The sequence below is a fragment of the Nasonia vitripennis genome, chromosome 1 (genome assembly GCF_009193385.2).
Source record: "Nasonia vitripennis strain AsymCx chromosome 1, Nvit_psr_1.1, whole genome shotgun sequence".
Classification (NCBI taxonomy): Eukaryota; Metazoa; Arthropoda; class Insecta; order Hymenoptera; family Pteromalidae; genus Nasonia; species Nasonia vitripennis.
In genome coordinates, this window is record NC_045757.1 from 22,488,087 (window position 1) to 22,515,402 (window position 27,316).

At 44.2% G+C, this 27,316-nt stretch overlaps 1 protein-coding gene across 25 annotated transcripts in view; it reads left to right on the plus strand.

Moving 5' to 3' along the window:
• LOC100116237 (longitudinals lacking protein, isoforms N/O/W/X/Y) overlaps positions 1 to 27,316 on the plus strand; it is a 175,681-nt gene that overhangs the window by 113,829 nt on the left and 34,536 nt on the right. For 24 of the 25 annotated variants that reach the window (XM_008204142.4, XM_031928493.2, XM_032602209.1 and 21 more), the window contains 2 exons: positions 22,926 to 23,110; positions 23,447 to 23,793. In XM_008204142.4, the coding sequence (XP_008202364.1) occupies positions 23,587 to 23,793 (207 nt within the window). In that variant the 5' untranslated portion in view covers positions 22,926 to 23,110; positions 23,447 to 23,586. Of the gene's footprint in view, positions 1 to 13,393; positions 14,318 to 22,925; positions 23,111 to 23,446; positions 23,794 to 27,316 lie in introns of those variants that run through there. The other variant, XM_008204147.4, reaches the window with a different exon arrangement.

The window sequence follows — 27,316 nt, forward strand, 5'->3', positions numbered from 1 at the left end:
AAAGAAAAGTTTTCAATGGTCTATTCATCGGATTCGCTCGGGTCGCAAGTAACGGCTCACATTGCTCCGATAATATTTACATCTGACGGCAAAAACAAATTCTATGCAAATTTTAAGTTGACCCTCTGTATCTTCCTCTCCAGAAAAAGTCGAGAAATAATACATAACCGGGGCGTGAAAAACTTCTCAACTTCTTGTGAATCCCAGCAAGCGCACACCCATCTCTTCCTCCGCGTCTTTTTTTCTTCGCGCCGTTCGTACTCTTTATTTGCGCTCTCCTTCTTCCTCTCCTTTCCTTTGCTCCGTTTATCCTAACGCTCTCGGGCTCTCGGCTTCGGTATAACAAGTTGTGTCTAATTCCATGTCGAACTATTTCACGATACGATGCACTCGAGAAGCGTTTATATAACGGTCATCTCTGTGTGTTTTTCGAGGAGATAATGTTACGATAAACGTTAGATTGTTCGAATTTACGATGAGACTCCCAGGAGTTATTGATTGCTTCATTTTTGTCCGTAAAAGGACGAAGACGCGTAGGTTGAACAACAATAAATGGTTTCTTATATTAAAGAGAAAAATGCGAGAGAATTTAAATTGCCCCCTCGAAATTAGCATTCAACATATTATCATGCATATTAAAATTGCATAAATTATCTGACGAGGGGGTGCAAAAAGTTTAATAAAGTTTGCAATTTATTTGTACCATGAATTCCTACATAATGCATATATGGATGCTATCTGATCGGAATAGGATAAAGCTAAAATGCTTATGGCAAAACAGTTAAAATGCAAGAGTTTTGGATTAAGCGCAAGCAGAGCGGGCGATGCCTGCTTTAATTACAGTGAATGAAGAAATAAATTACTTGTTTATGACTGGAGCACGTAGTACGTGTAATACAAGAAGTATAACAGCGTGATTTTAAATGGCTGGTGGATACGTTTTCCCGCGATAGGAAAACCGTAGTTTTTCACTGTTACATTGTGTAATCCTCTGCGGCCTTATCGCGATCACCTTAATAATTAGCGCATTCTCTTTAATTTGCTGTCCACTGTAAGTTAGTGTCGTCCGGAGGACTTCATCAAGTCGTATCTAGCGCTGAAAATTTCATTTTATCAAAGGGTAATCAGTTGATCGATTCGTGCAGGGTACACCGAGGCGTTTTAATCATTCGTAAAACAGCACAGTTGCTCTGCGTTTCTTTACAGGTGAAATAATGCGTGAATCGAAGTAAAAGCGACGATTACTTTATGGCACGGAATATTTCTGAGAAATTCAATAAAAGCTGCAACAATAAGGTATGCGCGTAATAAAATGCCGGAGTATAAGAAAGCAATATGCAGCAAAATCGAAAAGGCAGAAAAGTATTAACATAGTTGGCGATTTCTCCTTTTTTACTGCAAAAATAATCAGATTCGCCCGAAGAAATTCATCCGACGTTCCACGCGCGCTGCAGGAGGAAATATGAAGAAAAAGAGGGCCGGCGCATTAAAGTAAAAGAGAGCGCGTTCCTCGCCGGAGTCTCGCCCGGCGGAGGGGAGAAAAATCGTAACGCAAATCACGACTACATTTTCAATTTGAATAGCGCAATTAAAAGTTGGCAGTCGCAATAATAATATTCCGCCCTCGCCTCCTCGAACCGCCGCGCACCTCTGCATACCTGTATACACAGTTATAACGCGACCGAGGAAAAATAAAAACAAGGCCGAAACGCGGAAAAAAGATCGCGGCTAAAACAATAAGATTTCCATGCGGAAGAAAGTTAAGCGACGCACAAACTTTTCTCTCCCGCCCGAGCTCCCTTCCCTTCCTCGAAGACCGAAACACGCGAATTCCAGGCGCAATTACGGCTGATTGTACACGCGAGATAAGGCCTTCGTCCGCTGAATTGGAGTACAATGAGCCGCGCGGTCGCCGCTCTCGGCAAAGGAAAACGACGACGAAGCGCGCGCTGTCTCTCTATGTTTACCGCTGCCGCCGCGCGCGTCGCGTGCATGCGCTTATCGCCGCTCCTCTCCAGTGTGCGTAGGTGTAGCTCTGTGTGCGGTGAGCCTGGGCGCTCTTATAAGCCCTTTCGGCTGCTAAGCCCTGAACGGATGCGCCTGTGCGTGCAATCACAGCTTATGCATTCTGGAGTTTATGCTGCCGTCTACGCCGGTAGAAATTAGACCTCGGGTTTTTTATTCTTAGCCCGACCTGCCGAAGTCGAATACACACAAAATATAACGCTGTTGGAATCACGCTGCAGAAATAAATTCTCGAGTAACTCGTTTCCGCGACAAGTACCTTGAGGGCAGCGATATTCACGGCCACAGAGCGCACGTTCAAGGATTGCCGCGCGATAAAGAGAGCGAAAGGGAGCGAGAACTAGCATAGCGAGAAAAGTGAAGGGGTAGCGCGGTTTAGGGTAGGGGCCGGTCCGCTTACGTCGTCGAGAATAGGAGCTGGGAAATACGCCGAAGACGCCGACGAGCGACGATGTGGTGGAGTTCGTTAGCCCTTCCCGATGGCGTGCAAACTTTCGGGTCATAGCACCGCGCTCGGAATCTTTTGCTCCCCCTCTCTTTCGTATAAAAGCCACATAGTAGCCAAGGGAGAAAAAGGAGAGAGAGAGAGAGAGGCGCTCATATTTGCATCGATCTCGCTTTTTTCGTCTACTTCTCCTCCAGCCCCTTCGTGCTACTTGTTTTTTCATTTTCTAACTCCCTCTCTCTCTCTCTCTCTCTCTCTCTCTCTCTCTCTCTCTCTCTCTTTTGCTCGCTCTTGTTTCTTTCTCTCTTTTTTGCGACGAAAGGGGCGGCGTACACAGAGGGGGTATACGGAAAAGTCCCAGACAGATATCGAATATTTGATATGGGAGTAAAGAAATTTTTTTCCATCCCCTATCCCCCCTCCGTGACGCTCGGAATTCATTTTAGCGGCATCCGCGCGGCCGGGCGGCATCGTTATTATTATTATATCAGTCAGCTTAAAAATATTCTATTGATTTTGACGACTGCTGCCTCGCGCGTGGGCGCGGACCACTTCGACTCGCCGTTCGCTCGCAAATTTATCGCCGGTTGCCCGGGTGTATACAGTATTATTGGACGTTTATGACGCGTAGCGCGCCTACACTCTTAAAGAATTATTACTCGTTTTGTCAAAAAATCTCTCTCGGCAAACTACCAAAGTTAATCCTGCTTTGATCCTAGATAATTACTTGAAGGAATGTTTTGAAGAAATGCTGTTTCGCTGTCGTATTTTTATTGACGTTATAATCAAAAATATTTATTATGTATATTACGTCACCCCGCTTTTAAAAGACGATGCAATCGATGTTGCGCAAGATGTTTTTGAATAAAATGTGATTGATAATTTTTACTTTCCATGTGCTTTTATCTATTACGATATCGTTTTCAAGATTAGGTTGTTCAAACCAAACCGCAGATTGGTTTAATTAAAACATGTTACAACCAAACTTTGATAAAAGAAAAAACATCAAATCGCACGTATGATCAAAGAGAGATAGAGGCCAACTAGTTTAAGAAATATGCCCAAGCTTATATAACTGTGATGTTTTGATCTGGTAAAATTCTTTCTATGCAGATGTTTCGTTTCTGTATTTCTGTATTTTGATACGCAAGTTGCGTTTGCGTCTCGGTTTAGACGTTATTTCGCAAAACTTGGAAAACGTATTACGTCCTTCCACACACTTTACATTTATGAATTTCTCGCTCCTAATTCAAAATGTAAACCTGTAAATTACAGAGAAAAATAATTACGTCAATCAAACCATGATTATGAAATTGAATTCAGATTGTTCAGCGCTTATGAAATATTAGCGTTCGCTGCCGCGGAGACGGCTTGTAATCCAATATTTACCCTGCAATTTACTAATTATATCGGCTGATTCTTTCGTTAAAAATATAGCCATGAAAGACAAGCCCTGACCGACGGATACTTCGTTCGTTGCGACCGAGCAGCCAGACGCGTCTTGGTTTTGATTCTCGTAACCTCGCGTCTGGTTTTAACGACGTTTCCTCGATCGGCTCAATAATGCGGCCATACGCCTGTAGTACGTACCCCCCCCCCCCCCCCATTCCTCATTGCGCACGTCCCACGCACATGTGACTCTGCATTGTTCTCCCCATTGATCGGATCGCTCGACCGCAGACAGGTATAGACAACCCGTTGCCGATATTGGCAGGGCTATTTGCAAAGTCAATTTGGCAACAGTGAACGAGAGAGAATTTCTATGTGCAAAGGCTCGCGGCGGCGTTTATTCGTTTATGCGCTTTCGCACCGAGCGCGATCTCTCCATCTCTCTCCCTCTCTGTAGCCGGAAACACGAGAGCTTGAGCGCGCGCACGTCATGTCGAGTTGATGAATCACTGATCGCGGCAAAGCGGTGCGCGGAGGTCGGGGGGTGCTTATATTAGGAATGCGATAAAACGGCTGTCCGATGATCTACGAAACGCTCCGTTGACTCCTACTCCGCACCGCGCTTGCTCTCGCTCGAGTTATATCAGTGTAAACAATTAGAGCTCCGATTTGATCGGTGACATACTTGTATGACTTTACCAATCGATGCATCATGCGTAGTCTGCTTTTTAACGGAGTCCAGGATTCGAAAAATTAGCTTGGCCAAAACAAATTAATGAATTAAAAGTCATGTAGAGCGATACGCTTTTTTAAAACTGTCACTTTTCGATGCTCCGTGAGATTAATTTCTCCGTGTTTTGATAGACATTCATACAGCTGTTGCAGGTGTCGAAGTATATAGTAAAAAGAGCTCTCGAGATGAGGCGCGTGAGTTCATTTGGAGATTCGGATTCGAGATGATGAAGGCATTGAAAATTCAGGAAATGAAATAAGCTCTTAATTTAAAAAAAGATCGAATCGGCGCGACTATATTCATAGCCCGACTTATTGTTAGCCGAAGCGATCGGAGCTCGAGCTAATATACACAAATACACACACCACCAACACGAGGAGGAAAATAAGTGCTCGCGACCGCAGGTTTTTTCGGAAATCCTCTAAAAACGGAGAATCGCGAGAAAAACATAATAAAGTCCAAGGGTCAATTATAACGAAATCGCGTTAGTCCATTAAAACAGAGGCAAAAAAGATGGGAGCAGCTAATATTGCAGTGATAAAACTGATATCAGCACTCTTGGTTACACGTCAATATACGTCGGACCGGCCGAGTATAACTACATAGTCCAATAATACCAATGCCCTGGTAAACACGGCGAGAAAAGTAAAAAACTTTTCCGATCCATCGATCGGTCTCGAGCCGGTTTCGATTGCGCCCACGCCTACACACAGGCACGGTCAGACTCGAGCGCGCGGCCAGACGCGAGCCGATAAAAATTTCTGTTTTTCACCGCTCGCGACTTATCTTTTTTTATCTGCGCTCACGCCGAGAGAGTCGTTTTTGGCCGCGTGCGGGCTCCATACGCGCCGAACCGAATGGGACGCGTGCTGGCTCGGCATGTGCGCGCATATGAATGATATCAAAAGTTTAGCTCCTGCCGCGCGGCCCCTGCACTGCGTCTGTATACAGGTATATCTATGGTTACGGGCGTACGTACGCTATTATAAAACAACGGTCGACGGCTTCTGAACGCGTCATGTCGGCAGACGCCAACTCAAAACACGCGCTAGTGCCTCGTTTTTTTTAGTTTCGGAAGTAGCCGGATATTTATACCGCGACGTAAGGCTGCTTCAGAGACTTGGAATGTGTCGGGAGGCTTGTTTCGAGGGAGTACCGGTTTGGCAGATAAGATTATTCACTTCCCCTCAAATTGCTCAGCTGATAGTATGCAGCTTTTATTATTCATCTTCGCCGTAGACGCGATACGCATCGGAAGATAGCCGATTGCGCAACTGTTAACGGATAATCGGCGGCATAAATATTTCTCTTCGTTGTATATCATATTTGCCCAGTAACTGCGTTCTCGGAAATCAGAGAGAAAAACACGCTTACATTAGATGCAAGTATAGGTATGCGGCTGTGCAGTACGTCTGTTTGCGGAAGCGAAAGAGCAAGCACGTGAAGCACGAGAGGGGAAGAGTTCTGCGCCCTAAGCGGTCGATGCACCTGACAGATTTGATTGTAACGATATTGATCGTTAATAGTTTTGAAGAGTTTTCCCCTCTGCCTTCAGCCTCATCGAAATTGACGTTATTCTCGCAACACAACGGATTGATCCATTGACATGGGGATCCGAAAATGACAAAATTGTGGAAATTTAATATACTGATTTTTTGTTAACGAATACTAGCAACGAGAAACATTGTTACTGACAGTATGCGAAGCCCTAAATAACGCCGAAATTCGAGTCAGAATTTCATTTGCTAGAAAAATATTTTAAAAAAAATTGTACGCGAAGTAGCGACCAACATCCTAACGAACTTTCAGCTCTTGTAAAAATTGATGTGATTTAAACGGAAATGTGTGGTGACAAAATTAAATCTTTTTCCATTGCGTTCAATTATTGATTTCCTTTTTGACGAGATTTATTAGATCTTCAATATGACGTCAATCTCTAATCGATTTTCGGTTACACATTTAGGTATAAATTTATGATTATAGTCTGCCGGTTCCACGACTTGTCTGTGGAACCGTCAATGTGATTAGCTGTTTGAAAAAGTGCATTATTCTGTAATAAAGTTTGCACATGACTCATAACTTCGGAATTAAGATGAACGAATTTATTCGTACTTGTAAGCACAAAAGTTCGACGACGTCGTTAATGAGCGAAGCAAAACGTTCGAAAGCCTTGGTTCTCTGCACGAAAAAGTATGCAATGTCCGTATATGCATTTCACGATTCTAGAATATCGATCGTTCGAGGAGAAGTACAAGCTATTCGAGCCGTTAAATTTGAAATTTCGCAAAAATATATAATCGCGCCGTGCGGAGCTCGGCTTTTTTGCGCCGCGCGTCAGGCAAGCTTCGGGCGCATTGCACGACACGGACGCGGCACAAGCAGGATGGAGGCAGAGAGCCGAGCAAGAAAGATAGAGAGACTACGTCTGAACAACATGATAATTTTGTCGTGTACGGACCAGCGAGAAAGGGGCAAAAAGTAAAATCATAACGACAGTTGCCGCCCTCTTTTCCTCTTTCCCCCCGCTTTCTCCCGTTCTCTTTCTCCCTCAATCTCCCGCGCGTGTTACTCTTTTTCTCTTCGATTGCGCCCCTTCTGTCTCCCATCCTCTATCTGCGTTCCCATACTTTTTCTTCTGCCTTCCTTCGCCTCTCCCTCCCGCGCTTTCTCTATTTGGCTCTCACTCTCTCTCTCTCTCTCTCTCTCTCTCTCTCTCTCTCTCTCTCTCTCTCTCTCTCTCTATTTGGTTCTCTCTCTTCCTCTCGTTCCTGTCGTCGTCAATTTCGCTTCTGCTCTTTCTCTGTCGTGGCGCGCACCCACTCGAAATCTCTCCTCGACACGAATATAAAAAAGCAGGAAAAAAGTTGGAGAGAAAGAGGGATGAAGCGATAGGTGGTAGGCGGAGGGGAGAGACAAGCAAAAAAGGAAAAGAGAAAAACGAAGCAAACGAGAACGATCGATTATGGCCGTCGCTCTCTCTCCCTCTTTTCAGGCGCGCCAAATTGACGATTCCCTCGTCGGAACGTCCCGATGTCGGGGTCGCCACCATTGCAGAGTCTCACCACCAATTTCTTGGCTATATAGTGCAAAAACTATCATCGTTTTTATTGTAGTTGTTCTCTTACCTGAGAGATGGTGATATGCTAAATAATTTCGTTATATACTCTGATGTATAAGTTAACGTAAGTATATTTATTCAAATTTTTTCATGTGCTCTCTACGTTGCATTTATAAAATTATTTGAGAACGCCTGTTCAAATTTATAATATATTGCTAGATCTTTAATTGGACAACTAGCTTCACTTCTCTATATAAAAACTTGAATAAAGATCTTTTTAAGTTAACATTATAATTATAAATCGATAAAAAACAATCAAGCGCAAATTGTGATTGTGTGATAAACTTGTTAACAATTCTAGATTGTTTATCATGATAAGTAATTAAGTTACATACAACGAAAAAGTCAGAAGAAGCTTTAGAACACACCTTGGTCGATAACAACGCTGAAAAAGAAAATATAAATTGATAATCACTATCGAGACATACAAGAATATAGCTTCGTATAAATTAATGAATGTTCAAAGGTTAAAAAATACTTCAGCCGCTCAAGCCTCTTTCTTTTTCCTTATCACTTTGGCATTCACTGTTTACATCGAATCAAACCGTTAAAGAAGTCCTCAGTCTGGCCTGGTGTCTCTTAATTGATAATTACATAGCTAAATTAACAACTCGAAATGTATAACTGCTTTGGCTTACACACACTTGCAAATGGAAGTCGAGATGCAAGCCTCTTGCGTCTCGTCTGTGTCATTTTCGTATCCCTTTCCACTCAACTACCGCACTTGCATACTTATTGAGCGCAATGCAATCTATATGTTTATTCGTAATTGATTTCTTTGATGTTACTTTTGTTGTCTCTGCAAAAAACAGTGCGTTTGTAGACGACTTTATTTTAGTGTCTACTTTTTCGATATTTCAATTCATCGCTTATTCAGTGCCAAAGAAAGATTAATTTTGAATTACAATATGTTCCTCATGATTGAAAAAGATTAAATTGAGAATTCAATACGTCATTTTCGAGGAAGCTAGCTATGGTAAATGACCTTCGGCTTCAAATTCAATAACATATAAAGTGATCATAGTATTAGTCGAGGAAATGAAGCACTAAAAACAGCCTGACCGTCGATTTTTTGAGCAGTAAGACGGATTGTAATGCGGTTTTTTGTATTTGATTCGTCAGAGCGTCGGGAAATTTTGTGACCTAGTGTAATTAATTACTTTTTTTTTGAAATTGCATTATTGCATAAATAATATGCATTTTAAAATTGCATTCCGATGAGACACTGAATAAAAAATTTACAACTCAGTAAATATTGATGGAAATGAGTCCAGTTTTGCTACTCGGGGTTTTTTGGGGTCGCTGAACACGAATATGGCATCGGCAATGGCCCCCGAGATACCTGGTGCCTAGGGTAGACCGCATAAATTTCAAAAAAGTAATTAATCACACTAGGTCACAAAATTTCCTGATGCTCCCTGGTAAAATCGTTGCCGGGTTTTCGGGTAGAAACTCACTAGTATTTTTCAATATCGGTAGAATCCAGCGTACGGATCTCCCAAGAAACCCGGTACTGGCGACATGAATTTTGTATGTCGTTCTAGGTAAAAACCCGACAAGGAGTAAAAATGTTTATTGACGTCATTTATAATGTCTTATGTGAGGAAAAACATATCATGATACGATCCTGTTAATATCTAAAAGATATTTCGCCAGGAGAAAGTAAAATTACGAATCGCAAAAAGATGATGTCTAAATCTTTAGGGTCGCCGATTCCGGGATTCAGGGTCCGGATATAGAAATGCATTTTTCGTCGATATCTCGTAAAGGGGGCCTTTTCGTGAAAAACGGACGAAATTTTCGTCCCATACATGGGGCTCGAACATCGAATTTATATTCGGGGTAATAAACTAACATTTTATGGATTTTTAGGTTAAGAATCCATTTTCCGTTTTTGAAACAATGCGCCTTTCCTACTGCGATAATACGAAAAAGATTGTTTAGTCTATAATTTATCTTTTTTGTATCAATAACAATATTTTCTAACCTCAAAAACTGGAATACGTCGTAATTTGCTTTTTTTAAATGATATCACTTATCTTTTCGAAAAAGTACGTCAATCAAATACAGATGTATAGGGGAGGGAGAAGCGCCCAGCCGGGTACGGTGCCCAGTATGGGACGCTATCAATTCTTAGCTTTTGACGCGGATAACGGCCCTTGTGCCTGGTAGGGTTTTTGGCGCTTTGAAAGTCATACTCCGAGGCCGTGTCATTCTCCGAGAGTGAAAAAAATTGATTGGAAAGATATTGTTTTTCGCATTTTTGGAGTTGTCAAAAGATAATTTCCACTTCTTGGCAGATCGATATTAGGCAAGCTCAATGGCTTTACTAGCTCCAAAGAGGTTTAGTTTGAAGTTTAAACTTTCCAAGAATTCCGAAGCCCTGTACCTTGCTCCGTTCCGCTATATTTTCCCCGCATGGAAAGTGCTTTAGTATATGATTACCGTACGGTAATTTTTTGATTTTTGAATGTAAGACTCGAACGCTTACAATAGATGAAGGAAAATCATTATTTACCTTGAAAATGCCTTGAAGGAAGGTCGAAGAGAAACTACGATCGATTTCGATAAATTTTGAAAATATTGATAAAATTGACGACAAACGAGAGAAAACCGGCTTAAACGAAATTTCTTCTATAAAACAAACAATTTTAATAGTTTCCAGACGCTTACAATGTATACGTATCGTAATTATATTGAGTTTTGAATACTTTTTAAACTGTATAATAAACTGATCGAGTGTAGTAAAAATAATTTCGCAAAGTACGTTGCTAGTATCATGAAAATTTAGGATTGTTTTTGATAATGCTGGAAACGTTAACGGGTTTTCAGCTGGAAATATTAAGCGAGACCTGTTATAAATCAGCTTTAAATTAGTTGTAAACCCGCCGCTAATAGAACTATATTTTTAACGAGTTTCTAGCTATCAGCTTAGTTTGTTCATCATATAAAAACCAAAAGCACTATACTGAACAAAAGATTTATTAATAGTTGATAAAGTTATGAACTTTTTCGATACAGTGTGCGTAAAATACACTTTTACGCACGCTCCGCGTGCGTTCAAGCACATATTCCGCCCCTGTATCAAAAAATAACGTTCGATACACGTGCGAAAAGTTGATTCTACACTCGTGAGATTGATAAACCTCTCACTCGTGTAGAATCAACTTTTGCGCACTTGTATCGAAATATACTATTTATCGTCGACCCACGTATGGGAGCTGGTATATTGGATATCTCTTTGTTTCTCTCTTATTTTCACTGCCGCGCGCAGTGTATCCAGGCAGTTGCTAGCGAAGAATTAGGAAAATAAGATATCAAAACCAACATTTTGTAACTTACATATCGATGTACACAATCACACAGTTTACGCGATAAACTTTTATAGTTTATCCAAAACGACTACCATACACTGCGAGTGAATTCACGCGAGAAGCAGTTATTTCAATGTTTACAGTTTTGGCTGATAATTTACCGTTAGAGAAGAAATCTGCCTAGTTTTTAGCTAACGTTTCAAGGTACTTTTTAGTAACGTCATGGAGTATTTATTCCATGTTTATCTCCTTGAATAAATTTGATTGACTTGTCGTAAAATGAATTTGAAATCAAACAACATTTATAGCACGCTAACCTCAAAATGACAACTTTATTGTCGATTTTGAGGTTGTCGTGCTATAAAATATCGTATGAGACTGTTGTGGGAGGTGTTTTTCTACCTTGCTCGATTTTCTCGACGAAACACCTCGAGCAAGGTAGAAAACCATCTCCCACAACAGTGTCATAATATACTATTGAAACACTATCAATATTGATTTCTGATCAATATATAACTTCATTTTCCATATCCAAATTTATTGCTTTCTTTTTTACAATCGCTGATTCTACTGTAATCATACAAAACATTTTTTCACTTATTAAAGTTTATATTGACTTTGCTATGTATATGTTGTATTTTAACATTTTTCTGGATATTTTTACTTTTTTTTACATAAATAAGCAAAAGAACATGATCTTTTGGCACAGTTCTCTATATTGTCGAGTGTAATAAAATCGTTTCAATTTTGATTAGTAATGTTGAATTATCCTAAAAATATGGAGTGTTTTTATTAAATTATGTAACATTTTAAATACTTGTTTACCTTTTTTTTTTAATATTATAAGTAATTAATGTTAGCACGGTTCTGCGAAATCAATGTTTGAACTGATGACTGAAATATTATGTGTGACTCACGTCAATATGGCTAAAAAATTTTATTATAATGCGCCATTATGTCACTAAATATAATCTTTTAAAAATCTAGAATATTGATAAAATTTGAAGTATTTATTGTCAAACCAAATTTGTGTCATAGATAATATAGCGATAAAATTCCTTGAGTCGCAATGATAGCTTTACTGAAATAAGTGATATGAATTTCTTGAAATGGCTATGTTAAGAGTTTTTTAAATATTTTAATAGTTAACAAAGCTTACCTCAAATGCACTGAATATGAAACACGTCAAATTACGAAAATGAAAAAGAAGTGATTGCGTATGAAAAATAAGTTCAATAGAGAATATTTTACATGCGGTTCGAATCATATGTCATCTAGATTGAATTTTTATCCTGACGTACATTATTTTGAAAATACTAATAATAACGGCCTGAACTACATTCTTACTTCTCAATTTCGATGTGAGATTTCTCATTTCATTCAGAAGATAGACTAGTTTCTCTTTCATTTTTTTTAACGCTTAAAATATACGAGATTACGACCTTTATTCTACTCGTTTTCAAGGATTTGTGAGTATATCCTGAACTAATATTGATTTGATAGTTTCATCTTAATTGCACGATCATCAAAATGTTATTTACTGTGTATACGTTATTTTGTTTTGTTGACGGGAGCACGAATGCGCGAATATTTGTTTATTCATATTATTCATATCGGGACTCTACTGATCGGCAAGGGCACTTGGGCACTTCTAGGCGTAATCACACTCAGCGGCAAGCACGGAGTAAGAAGTAGTATAGTCATCGGTTTGAAAGAGTTTTTTGCTACGAATGCACACACATAGGTATGGACGAGAGCGAAGATATATAGACATGGATGGGAGCTTCAGCAACAGCGACTTGGCTGCTGGCGGCAATAGCACAGACACAGTCACACAGACACACAGACACACGTACGCACGCACACAGTCTGCGCGCGCTTTCCTCAAAGGAGAGAGGGCAAAGAAAGGCGGTAGGGGGCGGGGAGGGGGGAGCGGAGAGAAGAAATATCGGCTGGAGGGGCCGGGTGGACGGGGGATACGAGCATTGGCCTAAGAAGGGGACGTCGTCGACGCGCTCACGGACGCAAACACAGTGGCGCGTAGTCCGAGCGTATGGGGGTGCAAAGGCCGAACGGCGGAGAAGGAGGCACCGAGCTCCACGTGGTGGGGGGGGGGCTCGGAGGGGGAAGCAGACGCGCGGCGACGTCGTGGGGAGCGCGCGAGAGGCGCACAAAAACAAGCGAGACGTACCGATCCAAATAACAAGTGCCCAGAGCAGCCGCGGAGGGGGCACATACGCGCGCACTTCGGAGTGGGAGGCGCGCTCGCCCCGGTCGCGGTGGGGGCGGCCGCGAGTGGGGGGCGAGCGGCGGGGAAGTCGGCGGCGGCGGAGGAAGGAAGGCGGCGGCGGCGAGAGATCCCTCGGCATTTGTAGCATTGTAGGTCGTTGCGTTTTATAACGTAACTTCTTAATTTCCGCACGGAGAAAGACGCGAGTGAGCGCGATGACGCGAGCCGCGCGCGACCTGCACGCCGCTATCACGACGGACAGCGCTGCCGCCGCTGCTGTTTCTGCCGTTTCTGCCGTTCCTGCCGTTCCTGCCGTTCCTGCCGCCCGCTCCGTCGACGCTGCCTGCACAACTCCGGCATCAGCGAGACTCGGAGGAGCATAAGTGTTGTACCGCGTGTGTGCGCGTCTACTACGGCCGACATACGTATTATACGTTGTTTTGCTACGCGGAGAGTGCCGGTGCTGCTAGTTGCTACTACTGCCGCCAGCCCCCACCCCGCGGGCCGAAAATATTTTACTCGTGCACGCACTATACTGCCATTCGGCGAGCGCACTATCAGTGCGCCTCTGCTCTCCGCATCGAGCGAGCGAGCGAACGACGCTCGATAGCGCAGCCTACGTCGTACGCGCAGACCCACGCACATTCGTCTCGCGGTGTTTGTTTTGTTTCGAGTGACGTGTGAACCCGAGTCATCCTTCGACTGCAGTGGAGGCAAAAGTGATAGTGTTGTTCGGTCGCTGGTCGCCGGAGCACCGAGACTGCAGTGGCTATCGCCTCTATTGTGTGACACCGTGCGCTGCGGCAGCGCGTGCATCGGCTGCATCGGCGTTACAGGCGAGACCGCGTGCGCGCCAGCATCGACGCCGGCGGCGACTGCGGTGGCGGCGCTGCCACGTGACCGACTTCTCTGTGTGTTTACAGCGGACGCGTGGGCGAGCGCGCTTACCCGCCGAAAATCCGCTCCCGAATGAGCCGATCCGTTGGACGCTGCACTTTTTGCCGACTCCAGCCTCCGCTGCCCAGACGGCCGCAGCACGTGAGCAGCGCGGATCCCTCGCACCGTACGTTCATACTCAATGCTTACTTCTAGAAGTACATCCCAGATGCACTCGACGACGTTCGGTTTTCGAGTGAAGCCTTCGAGAACGCGCTCCCGCGGCGAGAGTTTTTTCGGTGCCTGCGGGACTGCGTAGTAGGCCGCGCTCCAAAATTTCGAGTGTGGGAAAACGGAGCCCGGCTCGGAATTCGAACGTGGGAGTCATTCATGAGTTTACAGCGAGGAATTTTGTTTTTCTCGAGCGCTCGAAGTCGCTCTGTAAATTGAAGCCGTTTATAGCGCCATATATATATATATATAACCAAAGGTCGCAGTGCATCAAAAATTGCTCGTGAATTCGTGACGCATCTGCGTGAAAAACACGCGATTGAAGCGCTTTTATTTGCACTGGCGAGAATGTAAAAATCGCGTTGACCTCAGCGTTTCGTCAGTAGCCAGAGTGAGCCTCGAATGAGAAAGATCAATGGACACTCACAGTGAGCTGCGAAAGAAAGTACGATCCGCGTGCAGAAAGTGCAATTCAATTGCACACAATTGCGCTCTCAAAACAGGATGTTTACGAGTTCGATTTTTAATCTCGAGCATTTGACGATTTTTCGCGAGGCTCTAGACTTCACAATAAGCTGATAATGATTTCACGTTTTTTCTGTAAATGCCCGTGGGCGCCACGTTGAAAATACACGTTATCAACGCTTTACACCACTCGTATCTCATGCTGAATTTATCAGAATACTCGTCGGGAGCATACAAATTCCATCGCCATGTTCATTATAATAAATTGCGTAATTGCGTGCAGCGTTATGACGTTTCGCCGCGAAATCGGTAAATCGAACGATTGAACGTCAGTAATGATTTGAGAAATTCGTAAAACTGCGATGAAACGCGCGCACTTAATCATCGGTATTCCGAAAACTCAAAAAATAAATCGCGGCGCGTTTCTTGCTAAATCGAATGATTCACGCGTTTGAAACTGCGAAGTGGCAGGAAGTTTCAAAGCCGCGCGCGGTAAACAGCAGTGAACGGAAAGATATTTTTGGCGTTATCGAAAGTAATTATAATGTAATTTGCTAATTATTGTGACGGATACAACAGAGCCGCACATTTGGCATCCACCGAATTAACGGCACTCGCACACAGGCCGCTTTTCAGCGAATCTTTATCGGCGAATCCGCAGAGAATCTCGCGGCCTGACCGGAAATTCGTAAAAGCCGAAGAAATCTTCCGTCGATTCTCCCTACGAGCAAAAAAAGCGGCGTAAAGAAGAAAAAAAACACAACGAATCGAGAATTTCGAAACCGCGCGCTGACGTCAAACTGCCGCGCGCTCGTAACTGTACAAGAGCATAAAGTGCTCTTTCTCGCCTCTTTTTTTCGTCTCGCATTTACAAAACGATTCGCCACCGCGGCGCTCTCTTATTCTTTGTGACAAAGGAGTTTGTTGATTTTGCGAGGTCTTTTGCGAATTAACCATTGCCAATGTGAATTGAGATCGTGAACAATTTTGATTTTCGTCTTCACTATAAAAAGTACCGAACCCACACGTCTTAAACGCGTCAACTGTGAAAAAGAAACATCCTTGTTTTTTATCGTATTATTTTTATCGTCGACATAAGAGATAATCCCTATCGCGTCTGTTTCGTTTCCATTGACGCCTTCGCTGAAGTATACGTTCCTACACGTTTGCCCTTTTTGTCGAAAGATTTGATGCGGTTGGATTTCTTATTTCGATGAAGGAAAACATTTTCAAGAGCCTCGCCCTCTCAATGGATGCAGGATATACATTTTATTTTATTATGCGCACAAGAGAAACTTATCAGTGGAACTGTTTTGTATATTGAACTTTTTTATCAAGATATCGCCGGTATCATCCGTATTAAATCGTTGTTCCACACTCGGGCTCCTTATTTCAACTTATTTTTGCCGCGCCATTGCAAATATTCCTCCATCAACAACAAAGTTGCGCGTGTCGAAATTAAAATGTTATTTGCGTATCGTCACTGATGGAGACGCGAAACTCTATGACTCGAGCAGTGTACGAAATCGTTGCTCGAGTCAGCCACTTTGGAAAGGCCACTTGTCTTTGTAAAAGCAAAAATCCAACTTTCACGAGAGCGTTAGCAGCCCCCTCGAAATTTCCCTTTTTCTCTCGCATCGATTTAACCTTCGTGGTATTTTCCAGGCTCCCTCTGCATCCCTTGCACTAGCGCCGTACAGCAGAATTTGCAGCAGCAGCAGCAGGGCGTTTTCACTTTTCTACGCCCGCGTACACATATATAGGTATACGCGCGTTGGGTCGGACGAGCTTGCGCTGGCGCCTCTCTTTCGCAGTTTTCCCTTTCACTGTCCCTTCGATGGTCTCTCTCTCTCTCTCTCTCTCTCTCTCTCTCTCTCTCTCTCCTCTCTTCTCGCATCTGCTCTTTCTATCTCGCTTTTTATTCTCCCTTTCAGCACGGGTTAACGCGCCCTCACCCTTTCGCTCTCTGTCTGTGCTTCCCCTCTCTCCTTTCTCCTGCAGCTGTGCGAAGCCCTCGAACTCTTCGCTAAGCGAGGAAAATTCGCGCTCGTACAGCGGCGCCTCTGCAAACTTGTTCGCCCTCTATCTTTCTGCCGCTGCCGTGCTTGTGCAGTACCCTTTCCTCGGCCCTGCGCCACTCGTGCCACAGGCTTTTGCTATCTTTCCTGCTCTCTTCCTTTATACTCTTTTTCAACGCTGCCGGCACTGCGCCCACGTGCTTCGCTTAGCGGTATCGCGCACGGTTTCGCGTCAACCCTATAATTGTTATTTTATATTATCTGAAGTTTTTTTATGCGGCAATTGCTTAAACCGAATGAATATTCATTATGCGAAACCGAATGTAAACACTCGCTCGAAACGCATATATTTTCACGTTGCCATTATTCGTATGCCCCCGCAACGAGGTGCATTTTCAAAATTGTAGCGCCGGGACGACAAAATAATTATATTTCAAACATAAATTCATGTACGCGCTGCGTTGTTGTATTATAAAAATGAAGCCTGATTTTCCAAAGGCCTCATACCCGCTTGATTCAATTATTATTATTTAAATAAATTCCATAAATTATTCATCCTTCTAATTAGCATATAAATGAAAAATGTTCCTCTCTCTTGGAAAATATTTGATAAATCCGTGAAATCGTGGAATTGAATTTCTGCCGATGTATTCGTACTCGAACTTTTACAAAATAATACTTGACAATTGCGATGAATAATTTGTATGGGAAATGTAAATCCGGCCATTTGTTCCAATCATACGTAAAAAGCGGCGCACTCGGCGAGATTTCTTTTTGAAAATTTTGCAATATATAACAATTAATTACGATGAATAATTTATTATAACGTCGGCAGCTCTGGAATATAAATCAGATTGAAAACGGCTGTATTCATTGGCGGGCATATCCCGGATTCGAAGTATTTATTCTGCTGAAATTACAAATGAAGTATCAGAGGACAATTTTGGAAAATCATACGTCTGTCAACCGCTCTCTACTCCTATACATAGCGTATTCTCATAATATGCCTTCCGACGAACGCTCTTCTGTTGGGAGGACTTCCCTGAGGTCGAAAATGTCTTGCTCTTTTCTTCCCCCCCCCCCCTCCTCTGTCTCTCACTCTTTCGCGATACGCTCGCTTTATCGCGTCACGCCCGTTCATTCAACTCGCCGTCGCAGGGTTTTATCTTCATCTCTCTCTCTCTCTCTCTCTCTCTCTCTCTCTCTCTCTCTCTCTCTCTCTCTCTCTCGCTCGCTCGTTCTCTCTCGTTCAATTCAGCTCTGTTTTGCGCGCGTAAATAACGAATGCGTGCGAGAGCTTGCGTGGCGCATCGTTTCATCTTCGCTTTCTGCAGCGCGAAAAAGTCGAGCGACTCGGCGTGCAGGAAACTTCTTGGGAAACGTACGTATTTTTAATTTTCAAACGCTGAATCAGAATCGAGTGGGTCCGCACTTTGCCGCGCTTATCGGAGCTTCTCGAAAATCGATCATCCGTGGGAAGTCAGGCGATATAGGCGGACGGTGATGTGACTGCCATCTGCCAATCGCTAGTCTCGACGTGGTCAACTTGAGTTACCGAACTAGGTGGCCTGTTAGTTGCAACCAATATATACTATTCGAAACTTGTATGAAATACATTTATAAATACAATCGAATTAACACTTTTTTATTTGTTTCACATTCGCGGGCAGTAGAATTAACAAACACATTTCAAAATCTTTACAATATTAAAATCCGGATCGTGAAACGAGCCATATAGTATACTAATAATTATTTTTACTAATTGCATATGAGTGTCATAACACATTTATATTACTCTAGATAATTGTTTACTAGTATTGGAGTAAAATGTATTCTCTTCAGTGTCATAACATTCTGTAATTGTGATTTTATTGAAAGTGCCTTTTGTTTCATGATTTCACACAATGACGCATCAGTGCTCATTGTTTACAATAATTTTTTTGGTAGCGATAAGATAGCGAGGAAAAATAAGAGAAGTTGAATTGCTTTAGCGTTCGATGAAATAAAGAAACGAACTATAAACAATATTTTAATTTAGAGCGATGAACGGATTGTGCCTTTCTGAAAAATAATTGATGAACATACGATCCGTTGCCATAAAAATATATCAATGACAAGCACTTAGTGATCAATCAATTTGTTTCCATTAATGTTTGCAAGTTTTTAATGTTTGGATTATGGAAAATTGACGCCGAGGTGTTGGTTTAACAGGACACGAAAGCCGGAAAGTCATTCTGCCATATGATAACGCAATCATGACCACATGTTGCTCTTACTCTATTTGAAATACAATTTTCAACACTCATCTCTGTCAAATTTGCCTTACTCACTCCATTCGTTAACGCATTTACAGCCTCATCTACGACATTATTGCGCCTGCTGTTGTTGACAGATTAACATAGCAGTTTAAACCGGCGTCGTGTGGACAAAAAATTTATGCACATCATAAAGAAGCCGTTTCCGCTGCAAAACTAGCTTTTATAATTTTATAATGAAATCGCAAATACCAGCGCAGAGCGGATAAGAAAAATCGCGCTTGCAAACGATAATCAGTCGGCAGCGAATTTCACAGATTCACCGAGGATCAACTGTGGGCAGCCGGCATCTCTTCTTGTGCGACCGCAAGCCTCAGTTAGATTCCGTTAAAGGCAGTCCTGCAGCGAGCTGCTCCTAATTGCCCGTGGCCGACGCTACCGCGGCTGATGCCGTCGAAGGCGCCGCTTCCCATGCCGCGGGATTACATTTATTAGTTCGACTTTGGTTTTCCTCGACACGCTCACGATTCCGAGTTCGCTCGAGGTCTGATGGTTGAATTTTTATTTTTACGCGATGATCAAAAAAGATGGCGTACACAGCTCCCTACATTTGCGGTTCGCTTTGTTTACGAATACGGGAACATCGGCGTACGCGCATCCGATTTTGATTACGCGTGCGGAGAATAGCGGAGAATAGCGCTGCAGAAGCGTGCAGGCTCGCGAGAGAGGAACTTACGATGCCATCCGAAACGCGCAGAGAGGGAGGGAGAGAGCAGCGGTGTAAACAGCTGATAAGCCGCGCGAAACGCACACGCGACCTCGGTGAGTGAACTGCGCGCGCGGACTATCGCGAATCGCACTCGGAACTTTTATGATAGGAGAGACGGCGACGCGCTTTACGAGATTTTGACAGTCTGCGCTCTTTGAAATACGCGCATTGCCCAAGCTGCTGCGCGTCGCTTTTTTATATATATATATATATATATATATATATATATATATATATATATATATATATATATATATATGCGGTCGCGAAGATAAATAATTCGGAGCGTATGTCTTTGAGGAACGAAGTCGAGATCGAAGATTCAAGAGGCAATTTCACCATGCAAATTTCATCATCTTGCGAATTATGTGGCGCGCGCGCACACATTGAAAAGTTTCAAATTGAAATTTTATCTCCGAATCTGGATTGAAAACTCGTGAAATTACGAGGATATGAAATGTTGTCAGAGTATAATAATACTGGAATGTACCCTGGTAGAAACGTTAACGGTTAATAAGCTAAGTTTTGGGCCAGTTAGCTAAGTTGTGGTTAAAAATTTAAATAAATAAGAGTTTAAACATTATAAATGTATAGATATACATATTAACTCAAGATAAAACATTTGCTTGAAATTTGTCAAATGACTGTTACAATCCAGAAATTATAGAAAAATATCTTGCAATCGTGAAAAATCCAAATATTTGTAATAAAACATGCAAACGTTTTAATGCAAGAAAAAAAGGGAAAAAGCAAATTTTCAGCAAACTTAAAAATAATACTGTGTTGGTATAATAGACGCGCATCACTAAAATATTAGCAATATTTTGCTTTATTTTTTTACATTCAAATTTGATAATAATGGTCAACTAAACTTAACTTTTTAACGGTTTACACTCGTTAATTTTCTACCAGGGTATTTTGTTTTCTGCCTGCGTTTGGTGTACGTTCGTTCTTCCGGTCACTGGCGCTCGTATTCTTATTTTGTTGAGGTAAATGCTTCGATCAATCAAAGCGATTGGCCTGACAAAAGCCGCGAATCCTCTGCCGCGGAGGAGAAACAGCATGCCGATCGCGATAGAAAAACGCAACATTCCGTGGAGCGAGCGGCGAGGTAGACGAGTGCACGGGTGCCAAAAGGAAGAATTTTTCCGGTTCTCAAAAGCAGTTCCGCAAACACAATAGAAAGTACGTTCGGAATCGAGGATAAACGTCAGAATGTAGTACATATACATACTCGGAGACCTGAATTCCGGCAATTGTGTGTATTACGCTACACATACAGCTGCATCCTAACCCCTTCCATCTGCTGCGCGTATATAAAACTCATCGCCGCTCACTCGACCAGATAATTCTCTCCTCGCGATGTTACGTTTGTTCACCTGTTTGCGTCATTACGGCCAGCCAATTATTCACTATACAGAGAACTAGTGCTATTTGTTCTTGGCGCCGTTATGGACGTATTTGACAAGTTTTTTTTTAATGAACCCGCGTTATAAAATACGGGATACGTTCGAGCGAAGTGCACCGAGTGTGACGACCTGCAAGAATAAAACCTGTAGAAATTTCGAAAGCCAAAGCCTCACATGCCAACGATTGATGCATGACTGCAGTGCATATTATTTTTCGCAAATTGCCATTGCGCTCGCGCGCACGATGCCTTAAAATATAACGGAACGCGACGTTCGATTTTTTACCGATATAATTACACTGTTTTCGCGCCGTCTCAATGTAACCTTGAGGCAGGTGCGTTTCTGGTTAATCAAACGATTGCTGCGTCTACAACTCGGTATCCAATAAGACCCAAAGGCTCGTGAGATTTCTCTTGGTACTCAACTAAATTAACTAATTAAATTTCAATAAGGAAGCCGATGGACTCATCTTGCGAGGTCGAATGTTTTTCAGAAATCTTAAATTAGTGGAACTTTCCATCAGAAGAAAAATGTTACACATTTCGTTTATGCTTGTTTGCACCCTCGCTACGATACTTTGTAGTCTGGTGCGGGTAACCTTCGTTGTGAAATAAATCAAGAGCAGCAATCTTCATTTACAATAAAATGCACAAGCGCGCGAGAATCCAGCAAAAGGACTAGCAAAGGGAAGCTGTAGAGAAGAAGCTCTTCGACTCAATTATCGCGCGAGTATCGTCGTGGAAAAGCAAGGACGCGCTGTATATAGTGAAGGAGGAACTGAAAAGAGGCGCGAGGAGTTGCAAAATGAAAAACGTAGTCGAATGAAAAATGCATGACTTCCTCTTGCGCGCTCGAGTCGTCGATTGAAAAGCGCGCGCGAAAAGTCCGGAATCGAAATCCGTATGCCGAGCTCATAATAAATCTAAATTAAAGTACGCCTGCCTCACTTTATAACGCGAGGCGACTGAAAATTCGAATTTCCGCCAATGAAGGCCGAAATAGCAGAAAGCGGAGAAAATATACGGCTCTTGCAAGACGCTCTTAATCCATCGAATCGTCGTCGCCGTATATATAGCTGCCGAACAAAACCGATCGAACGTGACCGGTCTTATTGCCTCCTCCTTCCCCTCCTCTCTTCGCCTTCCGCTTTCTTTACTTCCATTTGTACCATTCTTCCTCCTCCGCTTTTTTCTGCACCCTTTGAGTTTATTGCACGAGCCGTCGACGTTTCGAATTTATCGAGAGACCGAGCGAACGTGTATAGGTATATTAGTTGCACGTACAGCAGCGAGAAAGAGATACTGGCTCACTGTTCTCTCTCTCTCTCTCTCTCTCTCTCTCTCTCTCTCTCTCTCTCTCTCTCGCTCTCTCGCAGTCTGTGACCTTAATTAAGCTCTATTTGTGTTTGTGTGTGCATGTCGGTACGTACGGCGAGTGCCCGATCGACGTGTACTTGTGCTTTTCGGAGAAATTTCCCTTTCAGTGGATTGATTGTCTCGGCCATAAAGCCTGCCCGCGCGGGCTTTATAAATGCATTGATTCGACGACAATTACTTTCGAATAACGACGTGCCGCTGTCAAAATAATCCATTTTGATGATTATAAAATACCGAGAGACCTAACGAGGGACCCTTCGTTTCTGTTGCAGTGCAATAACCAGCTAATCTCAACTGGCATCTTTGGCAGGACTCGGCATCGCCGCGCTGAAACTCAGAGAAAGAAGTTAGCCGGAAGAAGGAGAGGAGCAGACAATACCTCGAGGATACCGAGGTCGCTACAGCAGCCAGATCGAGCGAACGCTCGACCACTGCTCCCTTGAGCCAGTAAACTAAGGTGAGCGATACGTTTGGATTTTGATTCCGCTGGCCCGCGGATGACGTGTGTGCAGGCTCCGCTGAAAAATTGATTTTCGAATGCTCTTAAACGGGAGGATATAACTAGGTCGCTTAAAACTGTTTTTGTGCCGCAGCGCCGAAGAATATTCGAGCAAAGCAAAGATAAATTTCTGATAAAGCGAATCCCGTCGGTAATGAAGGCCGAATTTATTTTCATCCGCGCGCGAGTCCAAGGTGAATTGATAATCGCCTAGAGCGAGACTGCACACCTCGAAAATAACTTCGGATTCGCGATTCGCGCTGCGCAGGTAATAATTGAGGCTTGTTTCGTCAGGAGGAGCAGAGTCTTCGTCGTCGGCAGCCTCGACGGCGAAGGCGAAGGCGGAGGCCGCAGTGGTGGCGGCCGGTGCTTCGTCCTTGGCGGCGAGAGGTTCACTAAGCGATCGCAGAGCCTTGGCGGCTGCCGACACGCTTATGCTGCAACAAGGCAGCTGCCCGGGCCCAGTGACGCCGCCGGCAGCCAATTCGAACAACAATAGCAACATGTTTCCCCAACAGTACTGCCTGCGGTGGAAGTACCATCACAACAATTTGCAGACAATGTTCACGCAATTGCTCGAGAGGCAGGCGTACTGCGACGTGACGCTCGCCTGCGAGGGCAAGACCCTCCGAGTCCACAAGGTAAGAGCCCCCGCTTATTATCCCATCACGTACATCATACAAACGATTATATATATAAATTGAACCCCTGATGTTTTTTCATTTTTCACGAGGCGCATCGATTATCGCTGCAGTCAACTAGTCGATGTGCCCGGCTGTATTGGAGGTCGGAAATGGCGATATTATTATGGGAAATTGCGATAAATACAAATCGGTTATAACAACGATGTATTATGAGCGAAATTAAACCGAGCCTGTGTTCGTTTTCAATTAATATCGAAGACCGTTAATTGCCGATGAATATTGTTATAACTCGTTAATTGCATTCTGTGTACTCTGGCTCCGTTGCATTCGCGACTTTACAATGCATAATGGAGGACAAACTCGTTAGCTATCGGGGGAGGCAAAAGTTATTGTCGATCAGTTATAATGCATGGCTCCGCCTCGTAACGTTGATGCTGAATTAATGATTACGCTCGACCGACGCATGATGGTCCAGTTTTCGTCGTGATCGATTTTCCAAATCGCGTAGGCAAGAACAGCCCCTCGCGCGGCATTGCAGCAGCAGCGAGAGAAAGATGAAAGGGGAAAAAATTGGAAAGAGAGCATGTAGGAAGAAAAAGCGAGGGCAATCTCGTCCGACTCGGTTCTATCGACTCGTTCGAGTCTCGTTTCTTGCGGAGTATATATATATCGCCCCCCTCGCCGCGCGGCTCCGGTCCGGCCCCGCGCGTCTCTTCTCTCCACTTTTTCGTGGGCTCTTGAACCAATACCGGCAGAATTTCTGCGCGCGGGAGTCTAGTCTTCTTATTGCAGCGCGGGGCTTTCTCTGGCCGCTGATGCTCACTCCTCTCGGCTCTCTGTCTCCCCCTTTTTGCCCCGAGAGCGAGAGCGAGAGAACATAAAACTTGACAAACGATCAATTTTCTGTTCTTTGTTTCTTACCACGAAGGAGCTCTCCGGCATTTCACCTTTCTTGCTTCTTTCTCTCTCTCTCTCTCTCTCTCTCTCTCTCTCTCCCTCTCTCTCTCTCTCTCTCTCTCTCTCTCTCTCTCTCTCTCTCTCTCTCTATCCCTCTTCCCGCGCCGCAGTGCCACCTCCGGCCAGGGTTCACCTTCTGCGCCTGCAGCCTCCGTCGCTCCCCGCTGCATCCCCCCTCGGCCGCCGTGCATACGACTCTCGTCCCCAGCTCTTCAGCTCTTTCCCGCGTTTCTCTCGCTCTTATCTTCGCCAGCCCTCTCCTCTCCTTCCCTCCGGACAGTGCCAGGGAGAGAGCCCGCGCGTCGAAACGCGCGAGCAGGGCGAGGAGAGAGGCACTCTATCAAAGTAGAGTACATTTAGCTTGGTTTATTTTTTACTTTGGGCGGGGGTCCAAATTGTAAAATCAATACTTCCTCCTAAATTTAGAATGCCTTGCTCCAAACATTGGCTTTTCGCTACCACCCCTGCATGTGCCTCACTCCTCGCTCTTCCCCGCGCTGCTTACTCCCCCGCCGGGCGCTTTTTTCGCTCCCGCCAAGCTCGCGTCCACCCCTTTCCCCTTGTCCTCCTCCCCGCGCCGCATCTCCTCGCGCCGTGTGCTCGCCCGCCTGCGTCTGGCCCCGACACCTACACACGCCCGAGCCTTAATTAATTCATACGAGATAATCAGCTAGACGCGCTTTGGAATTCCGTGTCGCGCGTCTGCTGTGTACGAGAAATCTTCCGCGATGAGTCAGCCGTCCCGATTGCGTAGAAAATCACGTCGCTTGCCCGCGCCTTATCTCCATCACGAATCATCCCTTTCTGCTCGGAATTTCAACAGCTGGATTTTGGTTCGCCACATCGATCGAACTTTCGTGGAAACTTCCAAAAGCCGAAAGTTCGTCAAACTCCGCGAGTTCAACAGCCCCGATTTTAATGACCGCTCGCACCCCTCTGCCCCATAGACGCGGGACGGCGCGTCGACACGTCCGTGCAACACCGATAACACGTATCGCGGCCCCTCGGGTCTTGGCGCGTGGCACGAGGCTGGACTTGGCTCGCGCTAGACGGCGACGAGAACAATGCAGACCGGCGTGACGATACTCTCTTGTGCACCGCCGCGCCGCGCAGTTGTGTTATTGGCCGGCCGCGGGTCGCGGGCTTTGTTTACCGCGAAGTAACTCGCTTTTTGCCCCCTGTCTGCCGGACGATCGAAGGCTGTCTGCAGGTCGGTGCCAGTTCTTGCGCGGTGGCGACGGCCTTCCTCCTTTTCTACCGGATCTTGCAATTTTTCATCCCTCGGCGTATAATGCGCCGGCGCGCTGAGTTTTATTGTTATTATTTATCGGGCGCTTGATGATCGGCCGTGAATCAAGACTCGACGGCTGCTTTGTTCGGCCCCATTGTGCCATCGGTATTACTGTACGCTTCGCTGTGTGTGGGGGGTAGTAATTAGAAGAAGTTATCTCTTGGCTGTGCGGAGGATTGCCGCGCAGTTCGAATTTATTTTTCGCATATGAAAATGCCAGGGAAATATCTTGCATTAATGGCGGGATGTGGGCGGATTTTTGTTCCTGCAAAGATCGATGGATTCGTTGTGTGAATAAAAAATAGCGGTATAGGTATGCTTTGATTGTCCAGTAGAAAAGGTTTGAAAAATCCATGGGACGATTGTAGCTTTAAAAAAAGAGCGGCCGGCTCGTTTTATATGAAAATCGATAGCCCGAGCTGTGCACAGCGGCGTACCGATAAAAGCTAGACTATTTTTTTTAATTTGTTATTTTTGTTTCGCTACTATTAAAACGCCGCCCGCGCGCCTACTGCATATAGTCGCCGGGCGAATGCGCGCACGCGGGAAAAATCGTTCTCTATTGTTTATCCTATTTTCTTTGTAACCTCGCGCGCGCGCATGAGTACACGCATACGCCCGATTGCATTATATTTTTCCAACGTGCATCAAACTCGATTTTGTGTCATCATTATTAGCTTAATATTTAACGCGTTCAACTTTATGGGCCAACCAACAGCGCGGCGAGCGCGCGCGATAACGGCATCCGCATCAGGGGGGGGGGGGGGGGAGCGCATCCTGTATTTTTAAAAGCTCCGCGCCGGAATGTAAACATTCGCGAAAAATGCGGCGAAACGATGAGCAGTCGCGGCCGCATGAAAATGTCAAAGTGTTTGGCAAAAAGTTGTCGCGCAAAAAGCGCGAGATTTAAATCCCCACTCCGGGCCATTGTTCGTTTATATTATAATATGCGGCATTTATTAGAATATTCATGGTCCCGGCGATATGAATACGCGCGCGCTCCGTCATTGTACATAACTTTTACTATTAAATTTTCCCCGCGAACAATGGAGACCGGCATAATATTTCAATTTAATAGCCCGACGAGCGAGCCAGCCAGCGAGTTATACGCAGTGTGCAACACACGCGCGCTCGCCATACGAAATATTCCTTCAAACCGAAGCTTTTATTTCCTACTGCCAGTCAGGACACAAAAAACTTGGCACTGATATGATCCTTGGCCCGGCGCGGCGCTACAGAGTTCACTGCACGATAGCCCTCGACAAAGAAGTC